General features: G+C 39.2%; 1 protein-coding gene across 1 annotated transcript in view; it reads right to left on the bottom strand.

The window, feature by feature from the left end:
• The window catches only part of RFX3 (regulatory factor X3), a 250,403-nt gene that overhangs the window by 88,202 nt on the left and 147,069 nt on the right, over positions 1-15,132 (bottom strand). The window contains exon 4 of the mRNA XM_040988901.1: positions 694-952. Coding sequence (XP_040844835.1) covers positions 694-952 — 259 coding nt within the window. The remainder of the gene's footprint in view (positions 1-693; positions 953-15,132) is intronic.

Genomic DNA, 15,132 nt, shown 5'->3' with positions numbered 1-15,132 from the left:
TCATCTTATGTCACCTGTATCCGTGCTTTCCCAGGTGTCCCTCCGGGAGAATGCAACGTAAGTTCATACAGGATGCAGGGACAATTTTTCTTAAATTTTTTTTTCAACTTAAGTATTGCTTTCCATAAATATCAGGAAAAGTGCATATGGTTTCTATCTTAAAATTAGTTCCCTTAAAAAATACATGAAGTAAAGAACAGTACAGGTAATGAGTATGGCAAAACTTAAATATCTAAGATTTGGGAAATGTTTACTCAGTGTAACTTTTCTGATAGTGAGCTAGTGGAAATATGGAAAGATATGAAAATTCCAAGAAAATTATATTTTTACTGTTTTTTTTTTAGTCTTATAAAGCGGGCAAAACATGAAAGTAGGGTCTTTCAGCAGAAATTTAATGTATTTTACTGAATATCATTGAAAAAAATCTATTATATTTGGCTCAATGAGTGAAAACCACCTTTTTTGACTGCCTGATACTAATGAAAGCTTTCCCAGTCACTTAACTGCTAACCCAATGTGTGCATATCATTTTGCCTAACACCACACATTCCACCATCTGCCCCAGCCCAGGACAGACGTTGCTCAATACAAGGCTGCCCTGTCCAGACTGTATCTTTTTTCCCCTTTACAGAGAAGTGAGAACACAGGTTTCCCACAAAGTTAAACTGAATACGGGAAAACTCAAACACTTACTGTCGCAGGGGAGGCCCGAGTGGTGTGTGTCACTGCGTGCCCTGAATTCTCCATGGAGTTGCCGATCAGGTAGGTTCCTCCCGAGCTGCTGATGAGCTGGCCTCCCGTGACGCCCATCTGGATCCCACCAGTGCCCACCATGCTGTGGGAGGAGACCACGGTCGTCACCTGGGCAGAACTTCCTTGAGTATCAAAGTAATTCCCTCCAGTGTTCTGGCTGTACATCTGTGTTTCGGTGTAAGGGTATGTTGTTGTTCGGCTTTAGTGGAAGAAGAAGAAAAAGAAAGAAGGAGAAATTTACTAGCTTATCAACAGCCCTCTTCATAGATTTTTTTTCTAATGTGATTATGCTTCAAGCACATGGATGACCACAGCCTTTGGGACACGGTGAGTTTCACATTTTATATGGAACTTCATATCCAGAAATAGGTAGACTTATTTTCTAAACTAAACGTACATATTAGAGCCTCAACTGGTTTCTGAGCTTTCAAGCTTTTGTCCTCATCTGGTACCTCCTTCCGGCACACAAGCAAGTCAAGGTCTCTTCTTCCCAACACATCTTGCTGAGCATTATCATCAATTCTTTGTCCAACTCCCTGCTGATGCCAACTGGAGAGCCACTACAGCAGGAATCCCTGCAGCTGGCAGGTTAACTGCTCACACTCGTTCTTGACCCTTGGTGACTGGCTTGGTGGTTTTGCATGGAGCTCTGTGTTATCACTCTAAGGACTGTGTGCAGTTGGCCCACACTGAGTCCCAAATTCCTAGCTAAAAATCTTTCTCTTTCTCTTCCTTCACACTCAAGCTTCGGGCTGACTAGATGTCTTAAACCACCTTATCGTGCCCTGACTTTCCACTTCCCACCGCTGTGGTCAGCTTTCTGCCCTTAGGCTTGCATGAAACTGCTTTTAATAAGGTCATTTGTGACCAAATCTAAATATCAAGCTAAAAGGCTCCTGTCAGCCCTTATCTTTTCAGACCTAACTGTAGTATGACATGCTTGGCCAATCCACATTGCCCTTTCCATCCTTTCTTCTGAATAAGCTTAATGGGGTTGGAGGGATTTCTTTTTCATTTTCTATTGACCATATTTTATATCTTCAGATCGTATTTTTCTTTAAACCCTCACAAGAAGTTACAAAAATTATACTGCTGTAACTTTTTTTTTCTTACAAAAATTCAAACACCAAATGAAAATTTGTTATTTAATTACCCTCTTCAAACGTACTTTCCAGAACTGGGTATTCCGGACACTTCAGTGAGCATGTTTTGTTTTCAGACATCTCCCATGCATACAGCAAGGTCTGTTGGCCTTCATCCCTCTTATACCTTAGTTTCAAATAATTTCTTTTCCACTTGTAATTTTCTCCCCACTACCTCTCAGGAATGCTCTGCAGTTGTCCATTTTTCTGCTGCCACGAATAACTGGTATTTTATAAGGTTTCCAACTTCAGCTCTCATCACTTTTCCTTATGTTCATGTAGGTCATAGACCTTTGCCAGACTGCAACTACAGGATCACAGTTAAGAATCCTAGGGGATGATTTCTCAGCTGATTACTTTGCAATTAGGATTCCTAACAGTCAACTGGTCACCTTTACTGGAAAGCTCCACAGGTGGGCAGCTGCCTGGGTAAAATGTAAGGCAGGATGAGACTGCCTCTCTGTCCCCTTGCCCCTCTCAGCAGAGAACAGCATCCTGTCTCAAAACTTTGGAGATTCTACTTTTGGCACTTGGGCTGACAGGAGGCACTGAGGCAAGTTCATCTTCTAAACGGTTTCCATTTCTTTTTCTTACTGACTGACTTAATTGACAGTGTCCTCTTTCATGGTGGTCTGCTAAGTGTTTGCCCTTGTCTAACCGGGCTCTCCTCCAATCTCTCTCAAACATTGGTGCCAGAATTTTCTACAATACAAACAAACAAACAAAAATAAATAAAACATATAAACAAGCCTTTTTCGTGGTTCTTGCTCAACCTTAGCATTCTCTCCTGCCTTCAAAAAAAAAAAATTAAAAACCCTGGCCAGTCTTAAAATTCCTATTAGGGGCTAGTGTCCGTGTGGTTTTTGGATTTGGTACATGCCGTATTTTCCAATGTTTTCTTCCTTCACACCACATTGAGCATTTTGCTCGTCACCTCTTGGTTTTGTTACATTTGGCTTTTTCTGCCTGGAAGGCATTTATATGGTTTTTTTCAACTACATTTAATTGTCCCAACCTCTTAAATTCTTCCTTTGTGCTCCTTGACTCACAGTTATGTTCTGCATCCTTGCCCTCCACCATCACTCTTCACTGAGCTATTATGTTTTATGCCCTGTACCTGCTTAATACTCCTTGTATTCCTGAAACACAGCTTTGAAACACTTACTGTTGACGTCCTCTTTTCTTCATCCTCCTATGAAATTATGATCTATTCTACCTGTTAGCTCAGTAGTTAACACGCTCGCTAGTACATTATGGCACATTAGCCAACAAAAACAAAGTGATGCGAAAAAGCATTGGGCAGTTCACAAATTCATAAAACATAAATATTTTGTTTCAATAAAATACAAGGTATTATAGCAAATCATTCCAAGATTTTTCTGTATAACTTTTAACAGGCATTTTTAACTGATAATGTATTTGTAGCACAATTCAAAATATAAATTTTAGTAAAATAATGAGGGGATTATTAAAGGGTTCCACCTTGGTACAGATATTCTTCTGTAAAGAATAAAGAAAGAGTCACAGCAGATCCAGTTATAAATCTTAATCTGGAAGTGATCACAGAACAATTTTTGAAAGAACATTTTTCACATATAGAAAAATGCCATTTAAAATGCATAATCAATTCTTTTCATCATTGCTATATCTTTCCATTGACAATTTATTCTTAGCACTTATTTAATTAAAAGAAAAGTCATGTTGATTTGAAATTGAGATGTAAAGAGGACTTAGGTTATTTAATTAATAGTCAATGATCATAACAGTATTCTTTGTGTTCAAAGTAACACAATGCAATGCTGGTATTTAAGCATAGTCCAATAAGACAGTAAATACTTTGATAGATGCAGATCATGGGGCTCACTAATCTTTTTACAGTCCACGCAGCATGATTATGCAAGACCTTTAGCAATAAGATTTCATATAAAATATACAGTAGTTAATCATAGCTAATATTTACAGATCATTTATTATCAAATGGCAGTATTCAGCATGTTGACCAGGTATTCATTCATTTACTCTGTATCACAAGTCTGTGAGTACCACTATCTTATTTCTTACTACTAGCACAATGAGGAATAGCTGAAGTACGGACAGGTTCAGCAGCTTTGTCCAAAACACACAGTTATGAATCATACATTTGTAATCAGAACTTAGTCCATGCTCTCAACCATTATATTAAATAAAAAGAATGCTATTTTTCTATTTATTTATTTAAAAGGGAGAGTGACAGAAACAGAGAGGGGGTGATAGGTGGTTCACTATATTAGTTTACTTCCAAAATGATTCCAGAGACTGGGAGCCTGGAGCTCCAACTGGACCTACTGTATGGTGCAGGGCTCAAGTACCTGGGCTATCTTCTGCAGGGAACTGGATCAGAAGTGTAGCCACAGGGTATTCTTGAACCAGTACTTTCAGATAGGGAGCCAGAAGGCACTGCAGGTGGTAACTTAGCTAGCTGTAAATCAAGGCTGGTGTCAAGCATTAAATTCTTCATGCATGTCAATAGCGCATATGAATGACTACTAGAAAAAAAGCTCTGAGCAGTAAGTAGGAGCACATGGAATTTCTGTGTTTACTTAAGATGTCCTCAAATCTTGGCTCACTGCTTGCCAACAACATGCTATTCTTGGTCCTTATGGGAAATGCAGGTGCTATACGTGGGCAGATCCAGTGGAGCAGAGGGGAAGAGCAGGATCATTTCGGAGGATACTCACACTCAACTTCTACAAGTTCTACGTCAAGAAAGATGCTACTTCGTTGTAACAGAAAGATGTAAAGTCTTTGAATCATTCTTCTTTTAGCATATACCTTTTATATGACTAGTTCTCAGTGGATGACAGTAACGGAAACACGCACACATCAGCATGAAAATATGACTGCAAAAGACAAATTATTCTGTCATACTTCCTTCGGCTGGAGATGATTCATGAGCCACACCGTCAGTAAACAAGAGAAAAGAATAAGGCACTGAAGAAGATGGCGAACCTGTAAACCATCTCCATTGTTCAGTCACACCCTATGGGGCCATGAAAAAGTGTTGGGCACGTTAAGCATAGACTAGGAAAAATACCAATTTTAAAGATGTATTTATGTTGTTTTGCAAAGGGAAGTCCACAGAGAGAGACACACAGGAAGATTTCCCATCTGCTGGTTCACTCCCCGAATGGCCACAATGATCTCTCACGCATGCGCAGGGTACTAAGGCCTTTCCTTCACTGCGTTCCCAGGCCATAAGCAGGGAACTGAACGGGAAGCAGAACTGTTGGGACATGAACTGATATCATCTAGGATGTCAATGCTTGCAGGCTAAGGATTAGCTGAATCAATGTGCTAGCACCAATGTCATCAACTTTTAGGGGGAGTAACAAGGCTCAGTTAACGTGAGGAAATAAGATATCATGAGCTGTTTGTGCACTTGGCTTTGGTAAAAACACAGGTGTCTTGGGAAGTGGTGGACACTTGTAACCACTGGGTTCAGAGTCATGGAGGCAGCTTATAAATGTTTGCCATTGGCTTTTTCAGCAGAGAATTAACTCATTGTTGGATTCTCTGGAGCCAACCCCAGAACCATGCACAGAGGACATGGTTAACAGTCTATTCCATGTCTAAAGGCTCTAAACTCCTGAATAAATACTGAAGAATTTATTTTTAAAAAGAAGTGGCAGCTGTAAAAGCAAACGGTATTTTTTAGGTGTTAGAAATAATGCTCAGTTGTTTTTCCATAGTGTATGTATTGAATATATCTTTCATTTGGGTTACTGCTAACATGCTTTTTCCTCCAGGCATTTCTAAAACGTACATTCAAGAAAATTACTCAATTTTTGGCATATCTGATAGAAAACAGCTATTTCTGGACTGCTCAGGCCCGAAATAGCTAAATTCCCAAGCAATTTTCTCGCACGCTTAAAAGATGCTGCTATGTTCATTCTATTTGTTCAATATCGATTACCACAGACTAAGTCATGAAAATAATGTGTCACATTATTTCTAAAGCTGAAGGGAAATCTTTCTGTTGTTTTGCATACGTATCTCGTGACAAAGATGAACAGAAATCTGTGTATACTAGCTGACAGAAGCCACTTCCTACCCGCTCTGCTATAGATTCTGTGTAAACGTCACAAGTGCCATCCATTGAATCCATTCAATCAGCACAGTTTGTATCCCATCATGCTTAGGGTATATTTTGGCTATGTATGGCCCTAATTATTCCCTGCTTGCTTACTTCCTAGTGTGATTGTATCAATTTCTGATACGTTACCTCTCCTCTTTTCCCTAGTTCATGATGTTTTATCCACAAATCCAGAAGTATGGAATTAGTACTTTGCCAAGGTTTTGAACAACCCCCTTTCAGTTAGCATGTCACTAAACACTGGTATGGAAGTGAAGGATTAACAGATGGTTTGTAAATTTCACACCATAAATTACATTAAGAGGCTAAGATACAGTCATGGAGATCAGTATGTCTTATAACTGGTACAATATTTTATTGCTTTTAGGTTACTCTGCACATATTCCTTTAACAAGTATTCAGCAAACACTTATTCTGGCACCTAAATAAATTGAACCCTTACCATTGTAACAGCAAGCAGTGGCTTAACCCCTGGTGTCACATCTCCCTATCAGTCACACATATACGCACATTGCAGTATAGATTACACACACACACATGTATTTAAATATAAAATGTACATAAAACATTCTCACTCTAGCTGAGTTTTAAAAGCTTGAAAGCCACTATGATGGGCAATGGCCAGAAGCTTAAATTTTTGTTTTAGGTTGGGTGCATGCTGAGGTGGAGTGCTCTGAGGAGAAGAGGGATGAATGCCCTTGCCAGAGGAAAAAACCAACACCTGAGGGGAGACAGGTGATGGGATAACACAAGAGAAGGAAGCTGCCCATAGGGTCCGACCTTTGGGTGGCTACTGTTAAGAAGCCTAGAGCCTGGCTGTCACCTACGGTAAGAGGAGGCTCTTATCGCAACTAGACTAAGGAAACACTGAACTGAATCTAACAAGTCTGAGAGCTCCGGGGACATTGTGAAGCTAGGGAAATGGCCCCTAAGTGCTAGGGGACATATTTTTACACTTAATCTACATGAAGTGAAGTACAAGGGTTTATTCCTCTTTATGAACAAAGTCACTTTGGAGAGAGAGGGGCAGCAGTTTCGTGGACGTTATCAATGGTAAAGTGATGAAGGAAGGCAGGAACTAATTTTGAATATCCCCTAGTCCAGTGTTTTTACTATTTTTTTTAAGATTTATTTTATTTTATTATTTAAAAAGCAGAGTTACAGAGAAAGGAGAAGCAGAGAGAGAGGTCTCCCAGCTGCTGGTTCACTCCCCAAATGGTTGCAGTAGCCAGTTTAGTTGGTCTGAAGTGAGGTGCTTCTTCTGGGCCTGCCACGTGGCTGCAGAGCACCAAGGACTTGAGCCGTCCTCCACTGCCTTGTCAGGCCATTAGCAGGGACCGGAAAGAAGTGGAGCAGCCAGGACGTAAACTGAAATGGACCCCACATGGGACACTGGCACTGTAGGAAGAGCACTAGCATGCTATACCACAGTGTCAGTCACCCTTTGTTAATTTTTAAAAATAGAAAAGTATACCAACTTCCAAATAAGCTAAATTTAAAAGGGAAAAGGCAAATGAGAATTTCGTTGAAAATATTTTCAAAAAGATGACATTAGTTTTGAGGAAGCATTTGAGGAAAAGAGCCAGCTGTTTTGTAACAAGGTGAAAACTGGTCCTATACCTTTGTCTATATTTCTAAGGAATTAGAGAAAAAAAAGTACTCTATGGTTTTCAGAGACTTATAGCACACATTTATTTCTTGCTGTAGAACTTTGTTTGCTTCTCAGAAAATTTTCAATAAACTTCAAGTCCTTGCTAAAGAATATGTATCCCAATGACAGGGAAGAATTTATTTCAGCCAGCATTGCAACAGCAAAAAGAATAAAGTTAAATATACTTTGCTTCTCATTGCCTATTTTTAACAAAATTACTTATGCCCAGTCTCAGCATGTACTATTTTCCATTTAACATTAGCCTCATATATCAAATAAATAAAATACTCCAGATAAAAAGATACCTATCCTCTATCTGTTGACCAACCAAGGACTGCAGACACAGTCAGATAACCAGCGGTTAACCAACTCAAACAACTTCTAAAAGTGTCTCAGCGATTATCATAAGATGTGAATTTATGGTATGAATTCATTATATTATTTGCTATTAAACAAAACTGACTGGCATAGTCACTACCCATACAGGATTTAAAATTGTTTAATTCAAGGGCATTATTACACAATCTTGAATTCTAAGATGGATGGCTAGGAGTATCTATATCAATTTCCATATTCCTTTCTAAGATGCCTTTCCATTTTTATTATGCTCCAGAGACTGACATTGTATCATGGCATGTTAAGCTGCTGCTTATATGCAGAAATTCCATGCAGAAATTCCGCATGGGTGCAAGTTCAAATCCCAGATGCTCTGCTTGCAATCCAGCTTCCTGTTAATGTGCTGGGAAGACAGGAAAGGATGTATCATCTGTGTGAGAGACCAGGTGGAGTGCCCAGTTCCTGGCTTGGCTTGGCCCAAGAGAGCCAGGAGAGAGAACTTCACAGTATTGGCGGGGGGCGGGGGGTTGTGAACCAGAGAGCTGAAGATTCTCCCTATTTCTCTTTGTTACTCTATCTCTCTATCTCTGCTACCTCATCTGCCCACCCCTCTGTTACTCTTTCAACTGAACAAATCCATCTGTAAGAAGTCATTAGGTGAATAGAGTCGCAACACCTGTGAGGATTTCTATTACACTTTAACTGAATTCCCTTCCTTTGTCCAATTGTTCAGCAACTTAATGTTGACAGGAAGCAAATCACACTTCCATTTTAACAGCCCTAAAGGCCAGGTTTTGGCTTTTCCATTCTCTTCTTGTCCACAGGCCTCAGGGATTCAGTTCAAGGCCCAAATAATCAGATGCACTTGCCATAATCATCTGCCTATGGCACAAAGCAACAAGAAAGGTGGCATGCTGTGGGAGCAAAGCCCAATTTGCCACACCAGGGGGAACAGAAACCAAGATGAGACAGTGAGTCTAGCGATGCTGGACGCTGCCTGGGATGGCTCAGAGGCGCAGCCTTCTGATGGGCATGTGACCTGCTGCAGCCTAGTACCACTTAGTGCTGCCATTCTCCAGATGTCCCAGAAACTCTGAGTCATAAAGATCTTTCAGTTAATTTGTACTTTGTCTTAAATTGCACAGATGGTTTGAAACCAAGAACAGTTGCCTTGAACAGCTTGCTATCAGGAAGTTAGTATGTGGGTCATCAAAGTCCTACACAGAAGGAACCACATTGTCTGGAATCTTCAACATATTGCATTTGTGTGGTACACCATCTCTGGCTGGGCAGAACCCACTATTCACATGAAGTTTGAAATAGACCCTGTCGTCCATGTTCCAATTCAGACTGTAGCTGGAACATATACAGACAACTGATTCGCCCATTTTGTACAAAATGCTAAGGAAAAATAGTACTACTTGTTGGTTTATTTAGTAAAGGACTAAGGCGATATAAACAAATTGAAAGTATGTCACTGCAAAAATGTTAAAAAGTGTAGCGAAGGAAGGAGAAAGCGCAGGAGGCAAAGTAACTATGTTCTTAAAACTGTATATATAAAACATGGAATTTGTTCCCTTAAGATAAAGACACAAAATTTGCAAAACATACCAAAAATAACAGCAATACGTACTACTGAATATCACTTACAAAACATGTGTCTACATTTAATCCACAACACAGTCTCATTTCTGCTAACTTTAACTTGTACAGCAATAAGTAAAAAAAAAAAAAATAAAGCACTTATGAAGCTGTTGTCATGCCTACTAGAGAAGTTATACAAAAGTAAATGCGGGAATTTTCAGTATCACATAGGTTGTTAATGTAAAGTACTGGACTCACAACTTTATCATCCTACAATCATTATTTAAGGATATCTGCATAATTAGTTTGTATTTAAATTATTTCTATACAGTGTTCACAAGAAACACCTGGAATACTTACTAAAAAGCTTCCAAATTCCTCATGCTATAGAAACAGGGCACCAAAAGCTAGCATTTCTTACAAGTTTCCAGTGCTGCTGGATTGGAGAAAACATTTGGAGAACCACTGTACTACAGGATACTAAAATGTGAATCCCAAATTTGCAGGAATGAAACAGAAAAAAAGTTCTACTTCACAACTGCTAAATCGCTTACTACTTGAGTCGATTAAAGTAGTCTAGAGTAGCCTTCCACAGCAACATGACCAACATTTCTGCTGTTAGGATTGTTTTCAAGCATCCCAAAAAAGTATGCACAGCAGGTCCACACAGGGGTCCCATTATAGACATCAGAAGTCAGAGAAATGAACGCATCCTAAAGCGCTCATGAAGCCCCTGTCAATGAATGCTGTGTTATTAGCTCCTTTAACAAATACAGATTGCGTGCCTATCACGTGCCAGCATATGAGACATTAGAGAATGGGTGCAGATGACAACACCACTGCTCATGTGCAGCTTATGTTAAAGTGTGAGAAAGACAAACAGGGGACAAGTCACAGAGAACCTGCAGCGGGGTGCACAGTCACAAGTAGGGTGAGAGAAACGTGATTTCTATTGGAAAACAGTAATGAAACACACACACGGGGGGCCTCAAGCAACAGACCCCTTTTTGACCAATCATAAAATTAAGGTGCAACGAATAAAAGGAAGAAAGCAGAACTTAAAATCAAAGAGAGAAAAAAAAAAAAAGAGTGACAGTGCGGTTGACTGTTAGAGACAAAGTAAATTTAATCTAAAACTTCCATGCATAATACAAAACAAACAGATACCTAGGTGAACAAGTACATCATATGCTGTCACAGATGAACTACGTCATGGAGAATAAAGGACTGGGAAGGGATGATATATTGCAGGATGCATCTCTATTCTCAAATAAAGGAGGACTAACAATGAAATTGTTGCATCTACCTTGATAGTAGGATACTGATTTTCTACCTCTCCTATGCCTACAATTCCATGATACACTTAAATCACTTGTGACTTAAATAAGTAGCTTAAATAAGTAACTTGTAACTGTTGCTAAAAGACTATACCTCTGTAGTAATAGGAGAGAAAGTGGTGGTGGGGAATATGGAAGGAAGGTGGGGGCAATCCTGTCATCTGCAAAACTGTATCATGGGATTAAAAAGGAGAGAAAAAGAAACATGGCCAAAGATTTCCAATTGAAGGCCACCATTGACCTCGGTAAGAACAATCTTACTGTAATGTGGAGCGGAAAGCCGGCTTAGGAGTGGCTGAGGGACACTAAAGCAATCCTAAGAGGCTTTAATGGGGAGGCGGGTCTGTGCCCTGTGATTTCTGCTAGGATTCATCCTCAGACCTGTGCCTGTTGTCCTCTTTAGAACCTTCTGGTCGCTGTAAAATTCAATCTTCAGGAAACAGCCTTAGATTTTGCTGGGTATTTCAAAGTCTTCTGGAGGCACAATCCGTGATTATCAAACATTTAAAATCTGTAACCTCAACAATGATTTTTTTCTGGCTTTTAAATATTTGTTTCAGCAGAAATGTTATCAAGCCTTGCACTGACAGCTTGAGAAGAGCAATTATACGAAAAATGAATACTTTGCAGACAGTATAAATTATTCTACATCCCACTCATTATTCCCTCTCTTCCTGACCCTGAACTGGTTATTAAGTAATGATTTGAACTACTAATCCCTAATTTAAAATAAGGAAATGTAGGTGCAAATATATACTTGTTTGCCTGGAATTTCATAATGATTCAGATGGGGATATGATACTTGCATATGTGTTTCAAAGGTTCATTTAAGCGAACTGTTGTTCACAGCAACCTTGTTCTAAACCTAAACAGGTATGTGCAGATTCTTTCATTTTATCCCTTCTTTAAAAAGAAAATAGAGAAGGGGAGAAGAAAAATCAGATGCTGATGCATAGATTGAGTAGTTATGTAATGATTTCTCTTGAAAATTATTTAGCAAGGACCTGATACCAAAAGTTATTAAATATGAACTTCTCTGCATATTTAAGAATAGCTAAAGAATTTTTATTCTCACATAATAAATAACCAATAAGTAACCAAGTGGCTAAAGTCCTCGCCTGGCACGCGCCTGGATCCTACATGGGCACTAGTTCTAAACATGGCGGCTCCACTTCCCATCCAGCTCCCTGCTTGTGGTCTGGGAAAGCAGCAGAGGGCGGTCCAAGTCTTGGCACTCTGCACCAGAGTGGGAGACCCACAAGAGCGCTTGGTTCCTGCATTCAGATCGGCTCAGCTCCAGCCATTGTAGCTGCTTGGGGAGTGAATCAACAGATGGAACATCTTCCTTTCTGTCTCTCCTCCTCTCTGTGTATCTGTCTTTCTAATAAAAATGAAAAAAAATAATTACAATGTATAAAATGGGATTTCAAGAGACTTGTTGAAGAAATTGACAAAAACAGCAGACTGCTATTAAAAGTTTTAGGTTTAGATACTACCAATAATGAAATACGCTAAAATAAAAAAGCATTGTATATAACAGTTACAGAAAATAATTTTGTTTAGCTTTTCTTTTCCTTTAATCAGAAAAATAATTCAGGATCAAAAGAGCAATATTAGCAAAACACGGAAAGGACTATGTTTTGAGAGTCAGAAAACAAGAACCGTAGAATCTAACTAGCTAGGCAAATTACTGCTCCCTTTGGGGACAGAGTTAAAACAGAAGGCTAGAGTGAATCATCTCCACAAATTTCCCATTTTACATTCTGAGAAGTTCCATTTCAAAGTCCTTTACTCTTGGAGAAGGGGGAATTTTGATGTGTCTAACAAAGAGACCTGCTCTACCCCCGTGCCAACTGCCACAAAGGGACAACGTTTCCAAGGGGCCTTCATGCAGAAGCAGGCACACATTTACAGGGCCCTAAACGGCAAGTGGATTCATAACCCAGCATTAGCGCAGGTGGAATGTATGCACTGGCAGATGCATAAAAGAACAAATCTGCTACTTCAATTACAAAAATTCCATATAACCATTACTTCTAAGTAGACAGCATTTAAATAATAGCAAAAAAGCATCATGTTATTTGCACATATAGTAACTTACTATTTCCCTGACAGATGGGGAAACAAGGGCATGAAAAGTCCCCTATCCCTCTTAAGCATCTTAATGAATCAATAAAAGGTCAAGCAAAAAATAATTAGGTGATGTTAGAAAAGCATTTAAGGACATGATGCTTAAGAGATGACAATAAATGTGAGACATGTCCCTACACTTACGACTTTTAATTATATATATATATGTTCAACTATAATTACTCAGTGTCTATAAAATGTTGTGCCATACCCAAACTGTATTATGTCATTTTATTACCCATTATTCACATAAGGGTTCCTTGGCTCACTTTTTAAAGTATTGTATCTCTGTATTATGGGACTTCAGTACCTTCAAAATGCTACTAGGAATCCAGAGCCCTAAAAGAGGGTGGCCGTCAAGCCAGGTTCCCCTCTTATTTCATTCCAGAGCCCTCTCATTCAGACTAGCACTTCATGAAACACTGGTTAGCAAAGTCTGTATTGCATTTGATGAGAAACCTGTGATTTAAACACAAGACTGAGAGAAGGTTGTCAGAGGTGACAATAGGTACCCTTACAATGAACAACTCTGCATTTGAAGACATGAATCTTCTCTAAAGAGTGGACAGGTCCCAAAGAGTGTTTTATAAAAGAAAAATTAAATAAAGATGTTCAAATTATGCCATAATGTAACATCGTGTCTTATTTTAATTTTGATTAGTATCACTATGTAGAGGTAACTAAAAAAAAAGAGTAGTGGCAAGAAAAAAATTGTTTTAAAAAAATTCAGTTTGTTAACTACAACAAGAAATCTTAAATAAAATGGTCTCTGAGTACCAGGTATAGAATGTTTTCCAGCTGAGATAATAACCATATTCTAAATGATAACAGAATATACATTGTAAGAATTTTTTACAAAAGAGATGGCTGCGATTTAATCTTTGGCAAAACATTCTTGGAACGACAAATGCAAAGAAACACATGAATAGTATAGGTTGTGTTCCTGAAGAAGCCATCCTAAAACAAGGAGAAACAAAAATGGGTTAAGCTGTCTTCTCCATGAGCAAAGCTATGCTCCATCTCTCAGCACCATGAAGCAGTCACCATCACTTCACTGACACATGCTTACTGACTCACCCTGCGCACCTGCTAGGCCGGCAGTAATTGTTCTGATCACAGTGAGGACCAGTAAACGCTTTACTGTCACCAGATTATGATGATTACACATTTTCCTAAGTGATGACACATCCGTGAGGGCTGTCATCATGCCTCGAGTGAGATGCCATGCATCTGGCTACACGACCGCCGTGTGGATGCTGGTGACATGAACAGCAATGACCTGGTGCTCCTGTAAGCACACACAGGTCAGGGGGCTATGTACTTAGTGCTTCAAAGACCACAATAAAGATCAGAGACTCTACCTTCTTGGGGTATCATTAGCAGAAAGCATATATTATCTGACACAGTATCTGACACAGCTCTGAGTATGATCAAAGTCAGGGATCAACCACTAACTAGCTGTTAATTCATTGCAGGAGAATAAAAAATGCCCAAGATGACACACAGGGAAATATATCACAGAAACAGAAGGAGTACAAGGTTCCAAAATGAAGATGACAGACAGAAATTATATGCAGTTATCCACCAACACCACAAAATTATAGAAAGATCGAAATAGCTCAAGATGAAATGAAACAATTTTTCATCCTATTTAGGAAAACTACCAAGAATCTTGAGCAACCAAAATTTTATATGTAATTTATGGCAACATAATGAGATTTCCTTATTAAATATTTTTAAATGGTCCTATAGAACCTTTTTCTTCCCAGAAAAAAAAAATTACACTTCATAGTAATGAAAAGTTTCCCTCAAGACCAAGGGTGAACATTTGTGACATGTCTGGCTGAAGCTGAACGCTACAATTTGGGCCGACACACGAGGTCAGAACTAAGTGGGCTTGAAGCAAGTGACCTCCTGGCCTCCAGATCATTAGTTACCACCTGGCCAGCCGACAGTGGCCACAGAAAACACACGTTGGCACTACACATTCACTCTGAATCAGTTCTGCACTTGGATGGGCCCTGCTGAAGAACCAACTTGAGCTGTTAACTTTATGAGGTTCTGTGA

This window comes from Ochotona curzoniae, unplaced genomic scaffold, assembly GCF_017591425.1.
Source record: "Ochotona curzoniae isolate NIBS_2020 unplaced genomic scaffold, NIBS_Ocur_1.0 contig_50, whole genome shotgun sequence".
Taxonomy (NCBI): domain Eukaryota; kingdom Metazoa; phylum Chordata; class Mammalia; order Lagomorpha; family Ochotonidae; genus Ochotona; species Ochotona curzoniae.
The sequence above is the reverse complement of the archived record's forward strand: the minus strand, read 5'-3'. Positions and strand labels throughout refer to the sequence as shown.